Raw genomic sequence first — 25,566 nt, 5'->3', positions numbered from 1 at the left:
CCAAGATTTAGGTTTTCTGTTTTCATCCATTGGTGTGAATTTTGAAGAGTGGCTCTATTTAAGTTTGAGCATTGTTTTGTAAAGTGCATATTAGTTAAGAATTTGAATGTGAATTGAATCAAATTTCTCCCTGCTGCCTCTAGATGTGGTAGAGGACACTGATCAACGTTGAAGTAAGGTTCAGTTGCCAGTCTGCTCAACTTCTGTACTTCGAATGAAGGATGCCGCCATCTTGTTTCAGGCCACCCTTGACACATACAACGTTTTGCTGCAGGCCTTGGTTGTTAAAAATCAATACATGCCTGTATAAAGAATCCCACAACAGTGTAGCTTGTGAATTCATTGGCATTTGGGGTTTCATAGCCCCCTTCAAAGGAGGAGGGGAAAGAGTCTTCTTTACTTGTGCGTTTAGCTGAAATCTCAGCCCTCAATCCTTCTTTCTTCACCCCAACTTCCCATTTTCCTCTGGTCACAGTTCATTGCTACAGCACTCCTGAAGTAAAATGCCTTGTGGCATGAGTCTGAAATGTAATCACAGACCTTTCCACTTTCAATCTAAAGTTCTCCCTACAGAGTTAATGCAAAAACCCGCTTCAAATGTTTCGGAGAAAAGTCAGGTGCCCCTTTTGCTGTTCTTACCCTCCTGACTGCCCACTGTGATGTCTAAAAATTGTGTGATGGCTTAAAACTGCTCAGTGTACACTAGGTTCCATTAACTCCGTTTCACGCAGAAGTATTTAACCATGATCTTTTGACTAATCACGTTTAGGCTTTACAAGTAATTGAGGTGTTCAGAATTGTTTCATTTTTAAAAAAGCACTGGTTATTAACCAGTTATACCTGGGGGGAAACTGAGACAATATTTTAGTTGTTACAGGGACACATCATTCAAATTCTATACACATTTCACAGCATAAGCTCCATATAGAATTAAAATGCTACAGATGGCATATTGGGGGAGAAAAACATGTTCAAGCGTTTTGTCACAAAGCTAAGTTAGGTGACTCGTAAAGTACGTCTCACAGTGACCAAGGCTTGACACAAACCACATTTTACTGTGTTAACTTGGCAGATGTAGGTCTGACATGGAGAACCTTTTACAATAACATTCACAAGAGGATTTTTGGGAACTGCTTGTTCTAAAAGAGGACATTAAATTCCATTTCTTTAACCACTTTTAGACTCTCTTTTTTTAAAAAGGCTGCCATTTAGTTAAATCAATCAATCAATCAATCAATCAATCAATCAATCATATTATTAGTATGAATAGTAGTAGCAAACATTTCATATCTATCTATCTATCTATCTATCTATCTATCTATCTATCTATCTATCTATCTATCATCTATCTATCTATCTATCTATCATCTATCTATCTATCTATCATCTATCTATCATCATCATCTATATCTATCTACATCTATCTATAATTTTAATTAAATTTTCTGTTTTACAGTTTTGAATACTCATTTAAACATCCTTAAAATATCAGTGACCTCCCTTCTTCTCTTTCCATGGTTCATTTTGCATACCATAAATCCCTGCTTATTTTACATAAACTAAACCATTCAGTATTCCATTATAACATCAATCAAAACTTATTTACACTGTTGAATTTATTTACACTGTTAAACTTATTTACACTGTTGAATTTATTTACACTGTTAAACTTATTTACACTGTTGCATGCTGCCAACATTTTCAGTTGTACACATTTATTTCTCATATATTCAATAAACTTTGTCCAATCTTCTCTAAATGTGTGTTCTTCTTGTTCTCTTATTCTATATTGTTAAGTCCGCAAGCTGTGCATATTCCATCAGCTTACGTTGCCATTCTTTAGTTGGGACCTCAATCGTTTTTCATTTTGGGGTTAGTATCAAACATTTCCATCCTGCCCTTAAATGCCAAACAATTATATATATGCACAGTAACATTAAAACAACACAGAAATCTTACCATAGGCTTACACAGTCTCCTTTTAATATAAACACACCAGGCTTCACTATAGCAGCCCCTCTCCCCACCAAAAGAAACTTGGACAAAGAGGTACCTAAGTCTTTAGGTGGCACAGAAAATCAAGCAATGTAAGCACCAATTAAACTTCAAGGGGGACGGCATCTCACAACCAGGGCAGCTACCACTGAGAAGGCCCTGTCTCAGATTACTGAACTGCATACTTCATCTGGAGGCGGAAGAACAAGATGAGCCTCATTGATGGATCTTAAAGCCAAGGTAGGATAGGTTATGGGCTAAATCATGGGTAGGCAAACTAAGGCCCGGGGGCTGGATCTGGCCCAATCGCCTTCTAAATCTGGCCCCTTGGACAGTCAGCGTGTTTTTACATGAGTAGAATGTGTCCTTTTATTTAAAATGCACCTCTGGGTTATTTGTGGGGCTTGCCTGATGTTTTTACATGAGAACAATGTGTGCTTTTGTTTAAAATGCATCTCTGGGTTATTTGTGGGGCATAGGAATTCGTTCATTTTTTTTCTTTCCAAAATATAGTCCGGCCCCCCTCAAGATCTGAGGGACAGTGGGCCGGCCCCCTGCTGAAAAAGTTTGCTGACCCCTGTGCTAAATCATATAAGTTTAACTCAGTTAATCAACTGAATTAATTTGCATATATTCACACATAGATAAAACAATATTACTGAACTTATGTGTTGTGTGTGGGAGAAGAAAACACAGGGGCATAGCAAGGGGCCTTATCTCAAGCTGAAAAGCTACTGTTCAGTTCAGGAACATGTGAATACTGCATCCATGTCTTCAAGCTCCCACCTCTCCTCCAATGCCTGCAGGAGCATCACTGCCTGCCACCATTCACACTCTGAACCTTCTACATGTTCTGGCACATGCCAAGGGGTCTGTGAAATCACACCATAAGTAATTTGTTTATGGAATCCAGGATGCAATGACTAGAGGGGTTTGGAAGGGATAAGGAGAATGAAAGCATGGTGGATCAATGGCTATTGGCCATGATACTTAAAACAGAATCTCTCTTGTGCTATAGGACCTTTTCCTTGTCTGCTATTGGGTCCCCCAGAGCACAGAGTCACACAAAGTGGCAAAACGACCTTGCAGGGTACCACAGGGTTTATTTGAAATGCATATGCATAGCAAAGGTGATGCGCAAAAAGCTCGCAGTCTGCACATTCAATTCTGAGCAAGCCAGCTTTTTATACATTTGCAGAATACAATACCACCTGATTTCTTAAACCACCTGATTTGTGGGAAATTGAAAGTTATATTAACATAGCTGTCAAGTGTCCCTTATTTGAAGGGACAGTCCCTTATTCCAGCGCCATGTCCCGCTGCTGTCCCTTATTGATAGATGTCCCTTAAATGTCCCTTAAATGATGTCCCTTAAATTTCAAATGAAGCAGCTCCTCTTCCTCCCTCCCTGCCAGCCAGGGAGGAGGGAGGCTCCAACTGTGTTGCTTGGTTGTGTTGCTCATCAAATAAGAAGTCTAAGAATGACTGGGGGTGGAGCTTGCATGCCTTGTGTGTGGCTAGTTAATGCAAGCTGAGGGAGTTTTTGAATGCTGGATGCCATTTTGTTGCACGTGCTGCTGCAAACTTTGCAGTGCAAAGCCAGGCTTGGGAGCCATCTTAAGTTGAGGCTGCATAGGCCTTGTGGTGCATGTGATTCAGATTCTATTCACTTGAACCTCTGGTTACAAAGTTGGTTAAACAGTGTTCTCGGAGCTACCAGCATGAGTTTGACCAGACTGCAGGAGGACAGGAAGGCTGGAGTGCCTGGAACAGGTGGGGCTGCAGGTCCCTTATTTTGGCTGCTGGTCCCTTATTTTCAAGGCTGCCGGTCCCTTATTTTCAAATCTGTAAGTTGACAGCTATGTATATTAAGTTTCTATTTCCTTACATGGGCATATTAGCAACGGGCATTCCTGAGTCCTCCTTATCTCTTTACAACCTTGAGCAAAATTTTGAGAGGCCCTGCCAGCCTTGTTCTTATCTTCATTTGCTTAAGCAACACATTCTCCACCTTCTCTGTAACATCTAAGAGAGGAGAAAAAGCCTTGCTCTTCTGGCTGGTGTAAAACCTCCAGGCCTTAAAGGAAGGGGGTTTGGGGATAACATATGAGAGAGGAGAAAATGCCTCAAAGAGTTTTTGGGATCATATATAGAACAATATTCCTATGGCCCTTCCGTGCCACTGCAAGAAAAAGAATACTGAATTAAATGGACCAGCATTTTGTCTGACAAAGGCATTTTGTAGCCCTCTATTCCTTCAGTGGGGGGCTGCAGCTGAGATACAGCCTCTAGCCTAAGGCCAACCAGGGAATTTATAGCTTAATTTATCAGTGCAAATCAGCGGGTCATGACATTTCAACGGCACCAGGGATGTCCTGCTGATTCCTAAACCCTGATTTGCTTTGCATAAGGGCAAACACCAAATGTATCATTTTTACGAAAAGCTGGCACAAACTCGGGATGAAACGGTTGCATATTTTCCAGCTCGTTATACATACAGGGACGTTGAAAGAGATGTTTTCTCTTGCTGCGATTCTGACACACTTTTGGACAGAAGGCCCAGCGTTCATGAAACAGAGGGGGGTGGGGCAAGGCTGCTAGTGAGCTGCATCCAAGACCGAAACCAAGTGTGATTGCTGAGTCACAGGATACAGCGTGAAGACTCAAATTCTTGCTTGGCATTTGGCAGCTGTCAAAATGATAGGCTTGCTTCACGCTATCTGTCTAGAGCGAACAGAAGCACTTCAAACCAAACCTGTTTCTGCACTTGACATCAGTTACAATTAAGGTAAATAAGTGGAATCTCACGAATCTTTACAGGTGGACAGAGTTCCTGTTTGAATCAGACACTAGACCTTGAACTCTGCTCCTTAAGAGTGATTGGAAGGGCTTTAGCTCAGCGGTAAGAGAATCTGCTTTGCACCCAAAAGGTCCAAGGTTCAATCCCCAGCCTCTCCACATAGGGCTTTGAAAGTTGCCATCTCTGAGTGCAGCACAGGGTCAGGCAACCTTAGACCTGGGAGCCTCCGACATTTCTATCCAGCTTTGAGGCTCTTCCTGGGTCACACTCTCTCTTCCCAGGTCACACATGTGATGTTGGTTTCTGTGTGTTGCCACTGTGCAGTGCTAGGAGTCACAGGACTCTGTTTACATTCCTGGGATTCCATACTGTTGGAAGTCTCATGGGAGACGGATGAGACGTTACTGGTCTCCTGTTCCTTTGTTTGTTTTCGGTTGCACTCTGCTCTCACAGAGAGGCGATGTATTTTTTTCTGTCTGCGTAGCTTAGAAAATAAAGCATAGCCATGTAGCCATAAATCTCATCACTTCCGCGTGCTGCTTTGATTCTCTGCTGAATGGGATGTGCCTTGAGCCAGAGGCTCAGGTCGTTAATTATCGTCGGAGGCGATTCCGGAGGTCTCGGCTGGAGGAGGATGAGCTTTATCACCTCGGTCGAGTGGAGATTCCGATATGTCAATGCCCCTGCTCCACTCCTCCTTCGTGTGCTGTTGACTGGCTGGGGTGTGTTTTTGAACTGTGACAATGCCTCTCTTTTGTCCAGTTTGAGAGTTATGTGTGCCTGGCTGGAATGTCACCTATTGCACAAAGATTCACGTCGTTTTGCTGCACCTGCATTTTGCCTTGGGCCCCATCCAGCACAGACATGTGGCCCCTGGAAAGTTGCTCAGGAGGGAACATGGCCCTCAGATTGCAAAGGAAGGACAGTGTGTTTGGGGATACGCCTCCTTTTTCTAGGTGCCCCACCTGACAAAGGGCCGCCAGGTGAATTCGTAGATGTGCTAGGTGGGCTGTCTGCAGATGCTAGGATAGTAGAGGTCACTTGGTCAGACAGTCCTTGTTCATCTTCCACAGGGTTCAAGAGAAGATCTTCTCTCCCTTCTGTCCTTAGCCCAAGCCAGACAGCAAGAAGGAATGACACTCTCTGGCTGCTGCTTTTGTGCCATAATTTGAGTGTGTTTGCAAAATATCCAAAATCTCTTTGGAAAACCTGCCCTTCTACACACACAGCCACTCCCCATTTTTATTCCCTAAGTCTTGCTGCCCTCTAGTGATAGATGCTGTTGAATTTCAAGAGCACAGTGTCACAGCACTGTTGATCTTGTTCTTGTGGAATGAGATTACTCATTATTACCCAGAAGTTTGTTCTGAATTCAGTGGACTAAATTCATACCAGTGTGCCTAAGTTTGCAGTCTAAGGCTGCATCTGCTCCTTAAATTGTGTTGATATCATTGCCTGAAGAACTACTCTTTGAATTCACAATTTACCTGTTTAAAAGAAATAACATGGTACACCTTTTTAGGTAGCTCACTGGGCTGTCCTGTGCATTTTTATTAGTGCAGCTGTAGGGTAGAAACGAACTTTTATATTGGATTAATTAGGAGTTCTACATCTTCAAATTGATCAGATCTGCATATTGTTTCCATCCATTTAAAAAAATTGGTTATCCTTATAGACCAGGAGTAGGGGACGTGGGTGGCATTGTGGGTTAAACCAGAGCCTAGGACTTGCCGATCAGAAGATGAGCGGTTTGAATCCCTGCGACGGGGTGAGCTCCCGTTCTTCGGCCCCAGCTCCTGTCAACCTACCAGTTCAAAAGCACATCAGTGCAAGCAGATAAATAGGTACCGCTCTGGCGGGAAGGTAAACGACGTTTCTGTGCGCTGCTCTGGTTCGCCAGAAGCGGCTTAGTCATGCTGGCCACATGACCCGGAAGCTGTATGCCGGCTCCCTCGGCCAATAAAGCGAGATGAGCGCCGCAACCCCAGAGTCATCCATGACTGGACCTAATGGTCAGGGGTCCCTTTACCTTTACTGGGCAAATACTGGGCAACTTTTGCCCAGATCCCTACGAGAGAAAACGGATTAACAGGTGACTCAGTTTCATCTTCCTGTGGCCCCAACACATCCACAAAGCGGGAATGCATCATCAAAACAGAGGACAAAAAAAAAGAGCATAGCTTTGCATAAAATTCCCACATGCTAATTTGCATCTATAACTGTATGCAGTGCTTTTTTCTTAAAAAAAATATGTTTAGGGGTACTCTCATTTTGACTCAAGCAAATCACTATTTTATAGTTCAAATCAGGAAAAATAAATACAGTAAATGGGCAAAAGTACAAAGATTCACAAAATGTTTCGGGGTATGCGTACCCCCAGAAAAAAAGCACTGACTATATGTTTAGACATAACTACTATATTCTAAATAGACATACAATATATTTCACAATAGTGAGCAAGACTATGATTGGATGATTGATGCGTGTGCTTCCTCTAAATGCTAAGTGTTGATGGGCAATTTCAAGACTCCTCCTGCTCTCCCTTTTTTAGGGTTTTTGATCTTTAACCTGATCTGGAACAGAGAGACCTTCAAACATAGGACTGTCCTGTGTATAATCGGACATGGACGCTTGGCAGCTGGAAAGAGCATAAATGGAATCAGAGCAAACATAGAATCCCATCAGCGAACCTCTCCCTAGACTGCTCTAAACAGGTTGCTCCAGAAGCCCTTAAGGAAAATCAGCATCAAAAATGTCACTCAGATCCTGTGCTCCCTCAGTCTCACTGGCTGCAAGGAGCTACATGGCTGTGGAGATAGTGGAGAAATAGGAAACCTTTGGGTGCAAGAAGGTTGGCCATTGGGCATTTGCTGACTGACTTAGCCAGTCTTGACCTACAGCAGGAATGGGGAACCTCCAGACATTAGACTCTCAATATCCATCAGCTCCTGCCGGGGATGATAGGCATTGCGGAGTTCAGCATCATAGGGAGGGCCAATTCTGGCCTACTGCCAGAACCCAGATGGCAGTGGGAGCATCTAGCAAAGAGCTAGTTTCATTAGATGAAAAGGGAAATCTCTCCTGGGTTAGATGTTCAACTTCCTGAGTCTTTGGAGCAGCTCCTCTGATTCCTAATAGGCTCTACAGCAGGTGGTTTGATAGACCTCATGCACCCTTTACGCAGAACATGTCCAAATGCTCAAATCACCACTAGATTCTTTGAGTTCCAAAAACAGGCATATTCTAGATGGAAAACCAAATCTGTTTTAGTAAAAACAGCAGGTAGGCAGTCCCGTGGCACTTTAAAAAACTAATACGTTTATTACAGCATAAGCTTTTTGTAGACAAGAGACAGATGGAGCAGATATAAGTAAAAAAACATAAAGAAAAGAACTTGTTTCATCAGGTTTCCCCTGGCTCTTAATTTTCTGATCACACTGCTTAGTATTTTTGTTTTGAAGTTCTGCTTAATATTTCATTGGATTTTATTTTGTGTTCGCTTTTTGGGTGTGGGTGTGTGATTTTATTATTGTCAATTGTGTGAACTGCTTTGCTATCAGTTATGTAAATAAATGAATTGGGGGAGGGTATCCTAAGGCACAAAAAGAAGGGGAAACCAGCAAACAGTGGAGGCCAAAGACTGCAAAATGCAGTAGTCTATCAATGTGATATGGTTATGTCAAGTCATTGGCAAATGAACATAGCAAATAAGGAAGCATTTTCCCCCCTGTAGTGGGAAAGCCATCCATAACCGTCACTGAGTTTGGAAGAAAAAAAAAATGCTCAGCTATATATTCCTCACTACCAGTAGATCTGGTTCCAGGTTAAGGAGTGTCTGGATAGGGGTCCATCAATTAGTGGATTTAGTTGGCAGTGGTGGCAAGAATTGGCAGTGGTGGCAAGAACTGTGCACCAAATAGCACTGGGTGGGTACCGGTAAGTCTAGCTAACCCATTTTCCCCCAAAACAATTTTTTTATTAAGTTCCAACATTCAAAACATAATTTCATCTTTTCTTTTTGTCGACTTCTCACCCAGTTTTCCATGGAGTTCTTGTTTTTCCCCTTCAGCTGCACCCTATCTTCTATCAATCAAATCAAAACTACAATATTACTTCAACTTTACTTCAGTTGCTCATAGCTCAAATCCTGCTCACGAGTTCATCAAATTATATTTCTTTCAGTAGTCCGAAAAAGGCATTCATAAAACACTCATCATTAGATTCTCTTAATTTTGCCAGTCCTGCATAGTCGATTATCTTACTTATCCCTTCTTCTTTGGTAGGAACTTCTTCCTTCCATTTCTGTGCATAATCCTAGCTGCTGTTGCTATATACATAAAAAAAATCTTTGACATTTTTTCTGCCCCTATAATCCCTAACAGAAATGCTTCATGCTTTTTTTATATACTCATTTTAAACATATTTTTAAAAAGATCTAATCATTTATCATTTCCCAAAATACCCTTGCTTTCCTGCAAGCCACCATTTTAATTTCCTATAAAAGGTAAAGGTAAAGGTACCCCTGACCATTAGGTCCAGTCGTGACCGACTCTGGGGTTGCAGCGCTCATCTCGCTTTATTGGCCGAGGGAGCCGGCGTATAGCTTCCGGGTCATGTGGCCAGCATTACTCTGGCGAACCAGAGCAGCGCATGGAAACGCCGTTTACCTTCCCGGCGGAGCGGTACCTACCCTATTTATCTACTTGCACTTTGACGAGCTTTCGAACTGCTAGGTTGGCAGGAGCAGGGACCGAGCAACGGGAGCTCACCCCGTTGCGGGGATTCGAACCGATACTCCCCCCCCCCCAATTGTTTCGGGAATTGTGAGAAATGAAATGGTGGCTAGAAACCAATCCACCAGTACTGTTTGGAGTGTTGTGGGCCAGAACTACTTATAAAAAAAGCCTGAGGCAGCAAGGTCACTCCTGTCAGGACAGATGCCAAGAATGCCAGGGCCAAGTATGAGTGGTCTGCTGACCATCACACAATTTGGTTTGTCCCAGTTTGAATTCATATTCAGTTGAATGCAGCACGGTAGTATTTTTGAAAGGCTGTACTGAACTGCCTGTCTAAAGCAGTTGCTAATAAAGCCATTGTAATGGGTTCCCTATTTTCTGGAAAAATTCATAAATAAATGGTGAAAGGATAGCACTCGGTGTAAAATGAATCCCTAACATGGAAATTAGGAACCCAGCAACCCATTCTCTAAAAGTCTACTTTCAGATGCATATTATTTCTTTGTTAATTTCCATACCTCTTTGTAAGAAATTCTTCTGAAATACTAATGCGGCCAGCTGCTGGGTTGGTACGCTTTGCAAACCGAACATCTGCTTAATTCTGGGCTCTGGATAATTTCCTACCAACAAACAGCATCGGGATATGTGTGAATGATCGCAGCAATTTTATTTTCACAATCAAAGCTCTAAATCTACCTTCATTTTGCATGGATGAATAATACATGTGGCATATTTCCCTGGACGAGGTTGCATTGCACTTCAGAGAACAGCATGTGGAGCCCTATTTGCTCAGCAAAATCATCTGCTATGTAATGTTTAGGAAGCAGCCATTTTCTTACGTGCCAGTTTACAATTGTCCTCGATGAAGCCTCTTAAAGTACATAATCTGTAATTAATGGGCTACCTCCTTCGGTTGTTCCGAAAAAAACCCATTGATTTCAGTGAGAAGTGCAAAAAACTTGTGCTTCCACTAAAATCTGAGGCCACGGTCACACCCACACCATCCATTTAAAGCACATGACTTCTCCCAAACCATCATGTGCACCAAAGTTTACCCTTCACCAAGCTAATAATAATAATAATAATAATAATAATAATAATAATAATAATTTATTATTTATACCCCACCCATCTGGCTGGGTTTCCCCCGCCACTCTGGGTGGCTTCCATAGAAACCAAAAATACACTAAAATATCACACATTAAAAACTTCCCTGAACAGGGCTGCCTTAAGATGTCTTCTGAATGTCAGGTAGTTGTTTATCGCTTTGACATCTGATGGGAGGGCGTTCTACAGGGCGGGCGCCACTACCGAGAAGGCCCTGTGCCTGGTTCCCTGTAGCTTTGCTTCTTGCAATGAGGGAACCGCCAGAAGGCCCTCGGCGCTGGACCTCAGCGTCCAGGCAGAACGATGGGGGTGGAGACGCTCCTTCAGGTATACTGGACCGAGGCTGTTTAGGGCTTTAAAGGTCAACACCAGCACTTTGAATTGTGCTCGGAAACGTACTGGGAGCCAATGTAGGTCTTTCAAGACCGGTGTTATGTGGTCTCGGCGGCCACCCCCAGTCACCAGTCTAGCTGCCGCATTCTGGATTAGTTGTAGTTTCCGAGTCACATTCAAAGGTAGCCCCATGTAGAGCGCATTGCAGTAGTCCAAGCGGGAGATAACTAGAGCATGCACCACTCTGGCCAGACAGTCCGCAGGCAGGTATGGTCTCAGCCTGCGTACCAGGTGGTGTTGGTAGCTACAATTCCCAGCACCTTTAACCTACAGTTCCCAGGATCTTGGGTGCTGTTGGGGAGCTATGTGCTTTGCCACATGGCTTTAGAGGGTAGGACTTGATTCACAGGGCTGGATTTAGGTTTGATGAGGCCCTAACCTACTGAAGGCAATGGGGCCCTTTATATGTCCAGCTGTCCTTTGTCAACAACAAATTGTCGCTGTTTTTTGTGTGGAATATATGCTATATGGTAATTTATGGACCTAATAGGTACCTAAAGCCATTTGCACATGCAGAATGTAGGCACCCTATATATAGAAATGAGCAAAGCAGTGATATTTTAGGGAGCAGGTTAGCAGGCGGGGCCCGTTACTTATAGCACAGGAGCCTACACAACACAAAACACTGTTGCTGTATGTAGGGTTTTTTTTAAATCTTATATTTTGGAAACATACACCCAGTTTTTCCCCCTTAATTTTTTTTGGGGGGGGGCTCAAGAGAGTGAGGCCCTAAGCTATAGCTTGTTTAGCTTATACGTAAATCCAGCAATGACTCGATTCGACTAAACCTCTGGCAGAACTTTTTTAAAAATTAGTTTTCGTTAAGGGTTTTCTGTGTTACAAAACAGATAAAAGGTACGTCTATCAATTCATAAGAGTCTTTTTTTCACAGTTTGTTTACATTGAGCGAGAGACATTTTCTTTTGTCACAGACACCTCGTCTCCCTCGGGAGGTTGTGAACTCTCCTTCCTTGGAGGTTTTCTTAAGCAGCGCTTTAGCTGAGATTCCTGCATGGGGGAGGGATACGGGGTTGGACTAGATGACCCTTGGGGTCCCCTTCCAACTCTGCGGCTCAAGCACCCTGAGGCCGCTGACCAGCTGCAAACCCTCCGGATGGGGCTGAGCTGCGAAAGTTGGGAGAAAGAGAAGCAACCGCGCGATGGAAAGGGCGAGTGCAGACACCGGCGCTGCGCCTTCTTCCCTCGACGGCGCCTCCGTCCGCTGCCCGAGGCAGGAGGGAGGGAGGGAGAAGCAGCCACGTCACTGCCTCCTCCTCCTCCTTCTCCCTCTTTCCCCTTCCCTCCTTCCTTTCTCCCCCTCCGTTGCTCAGGGAGCTGCAAAAAGTCAGTCAGACAGAGGAAGGCGGTCAAGCGCTTGGCCCCTCCTGCCTTCTGCGTCGGGCGCTCTGGGAAACTTTTTGGCGACTTCTGCCTTTCTAGCAAGAGGGGTGGAGATATTGACCGGACTGGGCAGTCTTGGGCCATCCCTGGGACGGTAGGAGGGTTTCAGCCTTTTAGGAAAGTCACGTCAGAATGCAGCCCGGCCCTGCGCGCGTGTTTACTCGCGAGTCGGCGGGACTCGCCCCCCTAGTAAGCGTGCATTATTAGGAGGAGAGCGGGACAGGACGGGGTTTGCGCTGCAAATCCTATACGCGTGTCTGTTCAGCAGGGAGCCCCATTGAGTTCACACGAACTTGCCCTCAGGTAAGTGTGTCTAAGGGCTGCACTGCTTGTTTCAGGAGACATTTATGGGTGAGTCAGGGATGGTCAGCTGGCTGGGTAAATTCAGAAGTCGGGTGTGGTCGTAATGATGGCTAGACTCACAAAATCTTTACCATGTGGCTGCAATCTTGGTTGGGCGGTGTAAGAATTGACCAGGAGGTTTATAAGAATGAGAATAATCCAGTGCTTGGTAGTGCGTTGGTTTTACGAAAAACATAATACAGTCACTTTGTAAGGGGGAGTAGGGTTGTCATTCTTCATCTGTACGTGCTGATTTGCAAATTTTTAAAAAAGATTTCCCTGTTGAATATCTAGAAGATGCAGAGCCCAGAAGACTGTGCATTAAAAAACCCTGGCCATGTTACGAGCCTAAAGAGCTGGCTTGCTGAAGCAGCCGGACAATCTTGGAACAGTTCATGGCTAAGTGGAATGGGAGAATTGAGGCTGATCTGTGGCTATAGGGCTGGCACAGAGCTTTAAATCTGCAGTTGCGGGTCTTGGCATAAATACTGAGGAAGGGTGAATACCTGGCATTTTGGTGTAGCCTTTGAGTAAGGCAGTAACTTCCATCAAGAAGATACAGGGTTGAAGAAGGTGCTATGGGGACTGCTTCATCGTTGGTGAACCCCATCGGCACAGTTGGGGAGGTGATTGAAGACACCTACGAGGGAGGTGGTGGCGAAGCTTGCGAGATCCCCGTGGAGGTGAAGCCCAAAGCCCGGCTCCTGCGCAGCTCCTTCCGCCGTGTAGGGACGTCGCGGCCTGGAGGCCTCATCGGAGCCAGCTTCAAGTCCACAGCGTCCGTACAGGAGCTGGAATGCATGGCAGAGTACGAGCGGCTGAAAAAGGAGTACGAGATCTTCCGCATCAGCAAGAACAACGAGGTGGCCTCTATGATGAAAAAGGAGAACAAGCTGGATAAGGAGAACAAGAGACTTCGGGCAGAGCTACAGGTAACTTGAAAGGCTGGGGCAGCCATTTTGGGCTAGCAAAAAGAGGCATAGGTTTACAAGACCAAACATAATAAAACAACAACAACAACACCGCTTTGGAATTGAAGAGCAGCTTCTTGCAAGCTGCCAATTTTTCTATTCTGACACTTAGACGTTAACAGTCAAAACCATTGCTTAGCTGTAATTTTTCATCCTAGGGAAAACTCTCTCTCTCAATAACACTGGTCTTTTTTTAGGCACTTCAGAAAACCTATCAAAAGATACTCCGGGAGAAAGAAAGTGCTCTAGAAGCCAAATATCAAGCCATGGAGAGAGCAGCTACATTCGAACACGACCGGGACAAAGTCAAGAGGCAGTTCAAGGTAAATCGCTCCTTCTAGCAGCCAATTCAGGTGCTGAGTGCTGGTAGCTTTTGAAACCAGGACTGGCCGCTGAGCAACAAAAAGGAGGTATCAGTATGCTTTGGGAATATGCAAGGGGGGACCTCCCTGCAACTCATTGGGCACTGAACATGTATGCCGAGTGTCTGTTAATGGGAGAAAACACAAAACTAGAGGCAGGAATCATGTGGAGCATTTTGAAGAAGGAAAAGTGGCCAAAACCCTAAACGGGGCCACTCCACACTGCAAGATTTTGTTGCAGTTCCCATTTGTGTCTACAGTGGTACCTCGTGTTACATACACTTGAGGTTACATACGCTTCAGGTTACACACTCCGCTAACCCAGAAATAGTGCTTCAGGTTAAGAACTTTGCTTCAGGATAAGAACAGAAATCATGCTCTGGCGGTGCGGCAGCCGTGGGAGGCCCCATTAGCTAAAGTGGTGCTTCAGGTTAAGAACAGTTTCAGGTTAAGAACAGACCTCTGGAACGAATTAAGTACTTAACCTGAGGTACCACTGTACTTCTTTTCCTTCTGTCTTTCACATTGCATCGTGGTGGGGGCTGAGGGTCCTGTCGCTTGTGCATCGGACTGTCCCAGCGGGTGTTAGTTTCATGCCACCATGAAAGGACTCTCACATACTATTAAGTGGTATTTTAGAACAGCTGTAAATTCTGGCTGGTGGTTAGGTTCATATAGTTAACCTTACTTTTTTATATAGATTTTTAGAGAAACCAAGGAAAATGAAATTCAGGATTTACTGAGGGCTAAGCGGGATCTGGAGGCAAAACTGCAGAGGCTGCAGGCCCAGGGCATCCAGGTCTTTGATCCTGAGGAGTCGGATTCAGATGACAGCTGCACGGAGGTTACCGGTAAGAATTTTAACCTGCCAGTCATGTGGGGGGGGGGGGGAATGGATACAGTCATACCTTGGGATGAATATGCTGCAGCTTAAATATTTTCAGGTTGCGTTCCGTGGCGACCCGGAAGTAACAGAGTGCATTACTTCCAGGTTTCGCCGCTTGCGCATGCGCAGATGCTCAAAATGACGTCACGTGCATGCGCAGAAGCGGCAAAACGCGACATGCGCAGATGCGCAGTCACGTCTTGCGTTCGCTTCAGGATGCGAACGGGGCTCCGGAATGGATCCTGCTCGCATCCAGAGGTACCACTGTATAAATGTGTAGCATAAGATAGACAAAAAGCTTCTACTCCTGGTGGATTAAAAAAACTACTACATAGTATTAACTTTTAAACAATGATAATCTGCTAAATTACGACCCACCCACCCATGAACTCATCACACAAGCCATTTCAAATTGTAGTATCGCTGTACAGTGATCCTCACATGCACCACTGCCAAAAGATGCTATTTGGCCCCCCAAATGTAATGTTGCACCCCACCCCTAACTCCTAGCGGTGCAAGATTCTGTGGGTCTTAGGGGCTTCCCCAGTGTTCATGTTTCCTTTTGGAAATGAGGCACAGCAGAGACTGCGGTGTCTTTATGATATAAAGTTTTATCTACATATATATACAACCTAAGCCTATGGTGGAGGGGTCGTAGCATTAACACCCCAAAAAGATCTTGATTTTCCTACAGTTGCGGTGTTGGATTCAAACATAAATCAAACAATTGCTCTCAAATACTGTTCTGACTCTCCTGGTTGCTGATTTAATTCTTGGTCACATCACTGCAACTCAACTCCTAAACTCAGGCTTTGTCCTTCTAACTATTTGCCATCTCACACAGAGCATCTTTCTTTTGCTTCCCTTAATGGCCAATCACCCAAGATATTGCATCAACACCAGAAGCTAGCCTGGGTTATACAATGATAATAACTGATTGCGTTTTAAGCTGTTGTCTTACGATAATAATAATAATAATAATAATAATAATAATAATAATAATAATAATAATGATAATATATTATTTATACCCCGCCCATCTGGCTGGGCTTCCCCAGCCACTCTGGGCAGCTTCCAACAAAATATTAAAATACAGTAATGCATCAAACAGTAAAAGCTTCCCTAAACAGGGCTGCCTTTGATTTATGTTATGCTGATTAAATTGTTGCATGTCTCCTAAATGACTAGGTAATTGATGACCAGTCTATGTAAACAATAGGTATTCATCAGTAAATGCTTGTTTTATTTTTAAGCCACTGGAGCTCAGACCGAATATTGGACTGGCGGAGCTTTGGGAAGCGAGCCTTCCATGGGCAGCATGATACAGCTTCAGCAGTCCTTCCGAGGCCCTGAGTTTGCACATAGCTCCATAGATGTGGAAGGGCCATTTGCAAATGTCAACAGAGGTAAGGGCTTGGTTCTCTCTGAAGCAAGGGTAATTAAAATTTTAAAAGACCCGAGACAAAATCTTGCAGTGTTGTATCACTTCAAGACAAACTGTGGCTGAAATGCGACCTACAGAACAATTCATCTTTTCATCAGTGTTTTAGTTATATGACGTACCGGCACAAATTTCAGCTTCTTTGCAAGTGACCTGTAGTGGCAATTGAGGTTTAAAGGTAAAGGTAAAGGTACCCCTGCCCGTACGGGCCAGTCATGTTTGACTCTAGGGTTGCGTGCTCATCTCGCTCTAGAGGCCGTGAGCCAGCGCCGTCCGAGGACACTTCCGGGTCACGTGGCCAGCGTGACGAAGCTGCAGCTGGCGAGCCAGCACCAGCACAGCACACGGAAACGCCGTTACCTTCCCGCTATAAAGCGGTACCTATTTATCTACTTGCACTTAAGAGTGCTTTCAAACTGCTAGGTGGGCAGGAGCTGGGACCGAACGACGGGAGCTCACCCTGCCGCGGGGATTCGAACCGCCGACCTTCTGATCAGGAAGTCCTAGCTCTGTGGTTTAACCCACAGCGCCACCCGCGTCCCTAATTGAGGTTTAAACTGGTGAAATAATGATGATTGATTGATTGAATCTTCCCTCCCTATCCGGAAATGGGTGTTGTGTTGTTGTGGTTGTTAGAGGCATCACTTTTTAAATTCATAAGTCATATGTGTGTCTCTCTGTGTGTGAAGCCACCCAAAGGGACTTCTTTTCTTTTTAAAGAGAGCACTACGGCACACGTACTTGGTAGCACAGGATATTTTCTTTCGCTGCTTCGAAACGTGACATTCAGTTTAAATAAATATTGATGAATGAGCAACATTTTGTGGCCCTTAAGTTCCAGGCTGGCAACATTGACAGGGCAGGCCAACTGCATACTGTCCCCCTGTGGCTGTTTGGAAGAGTTAGGTGGGAGGGATGGACTGGCTGGGCTGCATTAAGCTGATTGGTGGTTTTGAATTGGCTAACAATGTGTTTGTGTGTGTTGTCTTTTCTTACGTTTGCAGATGACTGGGATGCAGCTGTCGCTAGTTTGCTGCAAGTCACTCCCTTGTTTTCCCACTCCTTGTGGAGCAATACAGTTAGGGTGTATCTCATCAGTACGGAAGAGACTCAGAACGAAGTAGACATCTTTATCCAGGTGAGAAAAATGTGTGCACGATAGACTAGTGATTTTCTACACTTTTCTGCATTGTCCTCTGCTCTGTTGTCACAACACTATGCAATCTGCTTCACACGGACAATAAACCGTATCCTGATTTCAGTTTTCAAAACAGGGAACATTGCCCAGTTAGTAGAGCCTGTGTTTTGTATTTATAAGATTTCTAGGTAACTGCTTGGCATTTTCTAGTTTAAAAGTAATTTTGAGTCATATTGCTGAGCGAGGTGTCTGCCTCAAGGTATAGAGAACTGCTACCCACCAGAGCAGACAGTATAAGCCTTAAATATATTACTTGGCTCATAAATAATGTGGCTTTTTTCTGTCATATGGGGCGGAATTTTCTGAATTTATGACGTCTTGGTGACCTGGGGTGTGACACAATGAATCACTTCAGTGCAAAGAGTATATTATTCTGGCTGTGTGACACAGCAAGTTTATTTTGAATTTTGATTTGATCAGAATATAACTTCCATCCACCTGGTTGTAGTCCACACTGTCATTTATTTACCTATCTACCAACAAATTCTCAGTATAATGTACAGCAACTGGAGAAGTGTTTTATTATGTTGTTGTTTAGTCGTTTAGTCGTGTCTGAGTCTTCGTGACCCCATGGACCAGAGCACGCCAGGCACTCCTGTCTTCCACTGCCTCCCGCAGTTTGGTCAAACTCATGCTGGTAACCTCGAAAACACTATCCAACCATCTCGTCCTCTGCCGTCCCCTTCTCCTTGTGCCCTCCATCTTTCCCAACATCAGGGTCTTCTCCAGGGAGTCTTCTCTTCTCATGAGGTGGCCAAAGTACTGGAGCCTCAGCTTCACAATCTGTCCTTCCAGTGAGCACTCAGGGTTGATTTCCTTCAGTATGGAGAGGTTTGATCTTCTTGCAGTCCATGGGACTCTCAAGAGTCTCCTCCAGCACCATAATTCAAAAGCATCAATTCTTCGGCGATCAGCCTTCTTTATGGTCCAGCTCTCACTTCCATACATCACTACTGGGAAAACCATAGCTTTAACTATACGAACCTTTGTTGGCAAGGTGATGTCTCTACTTCTCAAGATGCTGTCTAGGCCTGTCATTGCCCTTCTCCCAAGAAGCAGGCGTCTTTTAATTTCGTGGCTGCTGTCACCATCTGCAGTGATCATTGAGCCCAAGAAAGTAAAATCTCTCACTACCTCCATTTCTTCCCCTTCTATTTGCCAGGAGGTGATGGGACCGGTGGCCATGATCTTCGTTTTTTTGATGTTGAGCTTCAGACCATATTTTGCGCTCTCCTCTTTCACCCTCATTAAAAGGTTCTTTAATTCCTCCTCACTTTCTGCCATCAAGGTTGTGTCATCTGCATATCTGAGGTTGTTGATATTTCTTCCGGCAATCTTAATTCCGGCTAGGGATTCATCCAGCCCAGCCTTTCGCATGATGAATTCTGCATATAAGTTAAATAAGCAGGGAGACAAAATACAGCCTTGTCGTACTCCTTTCCCAATTTTGAACCAATCAGTTGTTCCATATCCAGTTCTAACTGTAGCTTCTTGTCCCACATAGAGATTTCTCAGGAGACAGATGAGGTGATCTGGCACTCCCATTTCTTTAAGAACTTGCCATAGTTTGCCGTGGTCGACACAGTCAAAGGCTTTTGCATAGTCAATGAAGCAGAAGTAGATGTCTTTCTGGAACTCTCTAGCTTTCTCCATAATCCAGCGCATGTTTGCAATTTGGTCTCTGGTTCCTCTGCCTCTTCTAAATCCAGCTTGCACTTCTGGGAGTTCTCGGTCCACATACTGCTTGAGCCTTCCTTGTAGAATTTTAAGCATAACCTTGCTAGCGTGTGAAATGAGTGCAATTGTGCGGTAGTTGGAGCATTCTTTGGCACTGCCCTTCTTTGGGATTGGGATGTAGACTGATCTTCTCCAATCTTCTGGCCACTGCTGAGTTTTCCAAATTTGCTAGCATATTGAGTGTAGCACCTTAACAGCATCATCTTTTAAAATTTTAAATAGTTCAGCTGGAATACCATCACTTCCACTGGCCTTGTTATTTGCAGTGCTTTCTAAGGCCCATTTGACTTCACTTTCCAGGATGTCTGGCTCAAGGTCAGCAACCACACTACCTGGGGTATACGAGACATCCATTTCTTTCTGGTATAATTCCTCTGTGTATTCTTGCCACCTCTTCTTGATGTCTTCTGCTTCTGTTAGGTCCTTTCCACTTTTGTCCTTTATTATGGAAATCTTTGTACGAAATGTTCCTTTCATATCTCCAATTTTCTTGAACAGATCTCTGGTTCTTCCCATTCTATTGCTTTCCTCTATTTCTTTGCATTGCTCGTTTAAGAAGGTCTTCTTGTCTCTCCTTGCTATTCTTTGGAAATCTGCATTCAATTTCCTGTATCTTTCACCATCTCCCTCGCATTTTGCTTGCCTTCTCTCCCCCGCTATTTGTAAGGCCTCGTTGGACAGCCACTTTGCTTTCTTGCATTTCCTTTTCATTGGGATGGTTTTCGTTGCTGCCTCCTGTATAATGTTACGAGCCTCCATCCATAGTTCTTCAGGCATTCTGTCCACCAAATCTAAATCCTTAAACCTGTTCCTCACTTCCACTGTGTATTCATAAGGGATTTGACTTAGATTGTATCTTACCGGCCCAGTGGTTTTTCCTACTTTCTTCAGTTTAAGCTTGAATTTTGCTATAAGAAGCTGATGATCTGAGCCACAGTCAGCTCCAGGTCTTGTTTTTGCTGACTGTATAGAGCTTCTCCATCTTTGGCTGCAGAGAATATAATCAATCTGATTTCGATGCTGCCCATCTGGTGATGTCCATGTGTAGAGTCGTCTCTTGTGTTGTTGGAAAAGCGTGTTTGTGATGACCAGCTTGTTCTCTTGACAGAACTCTATTAGCCTTTGCCCTGCTTTGTTTTGATCTCCAAGGCCAAACTTGCCAGTTGTTCCTTTTATCTCTTGACTCCCTACTTTAGCATTCCAATCCCCTATTCCAATCCCCTATAATGAGAAGAACATCCTTCTTTGGTGTCACTTCTATAAGGTCTTGTAAGTCTTCATAGAATTGGTCAATTTCAGTTTCTTCAGCACAAGTAGTTGGTGCATAAACTTGGATTACTGTGATGTTAAAAGGTCTGCCTTGGATTTGTATCGAGATCATTCTATCATTTTTGAGATTGCATCCCAGTACAGCTTTCGCCACTCTTTTGTTGACTATGAGGGCCACTCCATTTCTTTTACGGGTTTCTTGCCCACAGTAGTAGATACAAGATGCTCTGGATGATGCCAAGGACATGCCAAGAGACAGTCCCACTATATTTTATTATAGTTATGCTTATCTTGAAATGCCCCTGGGCTTTTGCAAACCATTTTGAGAAAGGGAAGTTCAAACCCCTCCAAACCAGAAATGCTGCCTTCAATATGAACCTACCTGAGCACTAAAATCAATGTTGAAATCTGGATTCTGCGACCATTGGAGGTGCAGTGGCTGTTCTAGTGAGCTTTTGGGTTTTACGTCAACTGATTTGAAACTCTTCTACTTTCAACTGTGCATGAAATTGTGCTGTGATCTTGGATATTATTCTTGTGCTTGTATAATACCTTAATTTGGTCTTTCAGTACTATCTTTGCTTGGTTGTGTGAACCAGTCTGAGTATCCTTGTATAGAAAAGCGAGTTATAAATTAATGTAAGTAAATAAATCTGAGAAACAAGAGAATGGGACTGTCTCTTGGCATGTCCTTGGCATCATCCAGAGCATCTTGTAGCTAAGTGGAGAGAAAATAAATCGATTTAGGAAGGAAGGTGGTATCCAGCATGTCAAATGACTCTCAGGCTTACAACCCACTACTAGTAATCATTTATGAATGACTGTGGCTGAGAGTAAACTTAATGGTTAACAGTGATTACTGCTAGCCAGAGTTTCTTGTGTTAACCCCAATTAGTGAAACCCAGCAAAACAATGGCTCAATCTTGTTTTTTGTGATGGCAGTTTAGCACCCATAACAAAACCCACATTTTCCTCTTAACTTTCAGAAATACTCTCCCAAACTTCGGAAATATTGTGAAACAATGGAATACTTCTTCCAAGCTGTCCATTTTCCAGTAGAAACTGAAAGTACTTTCCAGGCTGTGAGAAAATGGGAAATTGAGAAAAGCTCTTTAGCCATTTTGTTCTTGCATCTAAATTTGCCAAGGTGAGTTAGCAGCTTAGGAAACCGTTAAGCAGAAACAGGGAAGTGCATCAGTAAAAGAGGACTATGTCACTAAGATGTTCCTGGGTTTATGGAATATATTTTCAATCAGTTTTGTTTTTAAATACTTGAATACAGAACCTGCCTTAAACCAGGTGTCAGGGAACTGCCATCGGAAAGGCAGGTAGTGGAAGGGCTCACGGAGGCTAGGAGAGACTCAGCAGCAGAGGAGGGAACCAGCAGGGGGAGAGAGGGAGCTCCAAGGGAAAGCGAGTCGGAGGGATGGCTCAGGGACACTTCCAGTGAAAACAGTGGAGAGGTTTCAGGACCTCCTATAGGTACACCCACCCCTCGCCGGAAACTGTTGCGCCGAGAATCCAGAAGACGCGTTTCCGTTAAGGAACTTTTATGTTGGAAGAGATTCCGCAAACGCCCACTGTCGGATTCTGCCAGCGACTGAGGGAGTCATGTTTAAGGGGCTCCGCTATAGACAGAGCTTTGATAATCAGGCCAAACTCTGAGGGACTAAGCTTTTACGCACAAGCAGCTCATCATCCCATCACACCAGGTTTAAAAACTCGGCTTGTCTCAACACCACAGGTTTTCTAACATATTCCAATTGAAGTACGCTTACTTTATTCAAATGTATACACCAGAATTCTTCCTAGAAAGAATACTAAGAGCACAATGTCTAATGCCTACTTACTGTGTTTAATGGGGTTTATAGGATTGCAGCCTAAGGGTAAGGTAAAGGTAAAGGTACCCCTGCCCGTACGGGGCAGTCTTGACAGACTCTGGGGTTGTGCGCCCATCTCACTCAAGAGGCCAGGGGCCAGCGCTGTCCGGAGACACTTCCGGGTCACGTGGCCAGCGTGACAAAGCTGCATCTGGCGAGCCAGAGCTGCACACGGAAACGCCGTTTACCTTCCCGCTGGTAAGCGGTCCCTATTTATCTACTTGCACCCGGAGGTGCTTTCGAACTGCTAGGTTGGCAGGCGCTGGGACTGAGCAGCGGGAGCGCACCCCGCCGCAGGGATTCGAACCGCCGACCTTTCAATCAGCAAGTCCTAGGCGCTGAGGCTTTAACCCACAGCGCCACCTGCGTCCCACAGCCTAAGGGTACTTTTCCTTAAAAGACCCATTTGGTTTTATTTATTTTTGTTTCTTTCTTTACAACTCTGAATCTCAGTATGTTTTTGCCCTCAGTTTTTTAAAGGCTCGTTGCTTGTTTTGTGATAAAAAGGCTTGTCCCTTTTTGACTGGAGCCTTTTGTAGAAAAAAGTGCACCCTTGCGGCTGATGTTGATGAAAACTGTGTGCTACAGCAGAATAGTATATAGCACAAAAATGCTGGTTTTTCAATCTAGCTGCCTGCTGGATGAGTGCGAAGAAGCCTTCTTGAAAAACCCTGAAGGGAAGCCCCGGCTTATTTGCCACCGACTGGAAGATGGACAAGTCGGTTCGGATTCTGTGCAGCGATTAGTTGAGCAAGTTCGTTATGTGAACAAAACAAAGGTAATCAGAGTGTGCTTAAGGTTGGTACGTTTATCAGTTTTCTTATTTTGTAACCGTTTGTAGAAGCTGGTGTTAACATAATTTGTATGTGACTCCTTAAATATATATATTTTTTTAAGGATAGTGCATGCAGGAAGATAATGGAATAGCACACATTCAGGAAACCTGATCGTGCAATCCCAAATCAATTTTGCTTCCCAGATAGTTGTTTATTGTCATGCTGCAATAGTTGTTTCTGTCTTTAATATAAATATCTAGTGGAAAAAAGGTTGAGGTTTCCAAAAAGAGATATTGCTTCTAAGATTGCTGTGATAGTAATATTTTTCACCTTGAACCCTAATGAGGAAGGATTTTTATTTTTTATTTTTTGACCTTTAAAATGTGCTTTTGTTTATATAGTTCAGTTCTGAAAAAAATGTTATGTCCTTAAAATTAATTGGATTCAAAGAATGAAGATACTCTTCGAATTACTCTTCCCTACTAGTATTCAGTTTTGTCTTCTGCCCTTTGTACTACTGAGTTTGAAATGGCTAGTATTGGGTGGTTATTGCATAACGGTGCAAATTTTAAATACAGCCCTTCATCCAAATATGCAGCTTGGCCTGATGATCCACACCCTTTGAAAAGCAACAACCCCATTTAATTCTTTTTGTGATATTTAATTTTAAAATGTAAATTAAGTTTGTGTATGTTTGTAACGAAGAAATTTTTAAAAGGAAAAGAGTAGCTCATCTAGGCTTCCTATGGAATCAGGAGATTTAATTATTGTTGCCTAGGAGAGTAGTATGCTGAACTGACTTTCTGTTTTTTTAAAGTGTGCAAATCTTTTCTGAATAAGATGCCCCAGGTCTGTAAAAACAACTTACTTTTTTCTGGAGACGTAGTCTTTTCAGAATCATTTCTCTCTCCTCCTACCCCAGATCATCAGCCATATGGGAGGAGAAGAGGAAGGAGCCCATGAAGTCTATAATTATGTGGAAAAGACCATAAAACAGGTATTTCCCTAAAGGCCAGTTGTCTGGTGGAAAAGCAGTGTATAAATGCTGTGATTTTTTTTTAAAGGAGTAAATCAACATGGCGTTCTTGACTTTCGTTTGCATAAATAGGGGTTGCTTCACACGTTGCATTATTATATACATATCTAAAGTATATTTTAAAGCATCTTATTTAAAGCCAGAGGGGGAAACCAAAAGCATTTGGCTTCAGCTTTAGAACTAATTGCAGGTTTAGGTAATATCCAAACTTCGGGAAACTGTGGGTTGCTTGAACTGTGGTTGGTGAGAACAAGCAAAGATGTGAAATCATGATTTGTCCCCGGCTTGTTCTCAATAACCACCCTGAAATTGTAAAAAAGAAGAAGAAGAAGAAAGGTAAATGACCTCTGGACTCTTAACTCTAGTCAAAGGTGACTATGGGGTTGCGGCGCTCATCTCACTTTCAGGCTGAGGGAGCTGGTGTTTGTCCACAGACAACTTTCCAGGTCTTGTGGCCAGCATGACTTAAACTGATTCTGGCACAATGGAACACTGTGACGGAAACCAGAGCACATGGAAACGCCTTTTACCTTCCCACCAGAGCGGTATCTATTTATCTACTTGCACTGGCATGCTTTCGAACTGCTAGGTTGGCAGGAGCAGGGGCAGAGCAACAGGAGCTTACTTCTTCACGGGGATTGAAACTGCCAACCTTCTGATTGGCAAGCCCAAGAGGCTCAGTGGTTTAGACCACAGCGCCACCCATGTCCTCCTGAAATAGAACATCAGCAGAATGGTTTGTTTGACATCAGAAGCTTCCAGTCTCTTTCCTTGTATGCTCAGAAGAGGAAAAAACAGAGAAAGCGTGTAAGCCCAAGATTTGCCCAAGATTTGCTGTAGTAGGAAAACCATGGTTTTATGTTAAGTTTGAACTGGACTGATGGCAGGACATCCCTAAAACACATGAACTATATGAAGAAAGGATGATTCCTCCAAAGCCCACCTGAATTTGGTGGTGGAGAAGTCCTTGGGGTAGATTTAAGCCCCAGCACCTCCTTCTTTAGGGATGCGGGTGGCGCTGTGGGTTAAACCACAGAGCCTAGGACTTGCCGATCAGAAGGTTGGCGGTTCGAATCCCCGCAACGGGGTGAGCTCCTGTTGCTCGGTCCCTGCTCCTGCCAACCTAGCAGTTCAAAAGCACGTCAGAGTGCAAGTAGATCAATAGGTACCACTCCAGCGGGAAGGTAAACGGCGCTTCCGTGCGCTGCTCTGGTTCGCCAGAAGCGACTTAGTCAT

The 25,566-nt window shown here is 43.9% G+C and overlaps 1 protein-coding gene across 3 annotated transcripts in view; it reads left to right on the top strand.

Annotated features, from left to right (window-relative positions):
• The first annotated feature begins 11,940 nt into the window (after positions 1-11,940).
• The window catches only part of NPHP3 (nephrocystin 3), a 216,430-nt gene continuing 202,804 nt past the window's right edge, over positions 11,941-25,566 (top strand). The window contains exons 1-9 of one of the 3 annotated variants that reach the window (XM_083705566.1): positions 11,942-12,735; positions 13,069-13,706; positions 13,943-14,068; positions 14,808-14,958; positions 16,247-16,399; positions 17,439-17,572; positions 21,625-21,785; positions 23,149-23,296; positions 24,217-24,291. In XM_083705566.1, the coding sequence (XP_083561692.1) occupies positions 13,353-13,706; positions 13,943-14,068; positions 14,808-14,958; positions 16,247-16,399; positions 17,439-17,572; positions 21,625-21,785; positions 23,149-23,296; positions 24,217-24,291 (1,302 nt within the window). In that variant the 5' untranslated portion in view covers positions 11,942-12,735; positions 13,069-13,352. Of the gene's footprint in view, positions 13,707-13,942; positions 14,069-14,807; positions 14,959-16,246; positions 16,400-17,438; positions 17,573-21,624; positions 21,786-23,148; positions 23,297-24,216; positions 24,292-25,566 lie in introns of all 3 variants that reach the window. The other 2 variants (XM_083705567.1, XM_083705568.1) reach the window with 2 other exon arrangements.

This window comes from Podarcis gaigeae, assembly GCF_964106915.1.
Source record: "Podarcis gaigeae genome assembly, chromosome: 12".
NCBI classification, from domain to species: Eukaryota; Metazoa; Chordata; class Lepidosauria; order Squamata; family Lacertidae; genus Podarcis; species Podarcis gaigeae.
The sequence above is the reverse complement of the archived record's forward strand: the minus strand, read 5'-3'. Positions and strand labels throughout refer to the sequence as shown.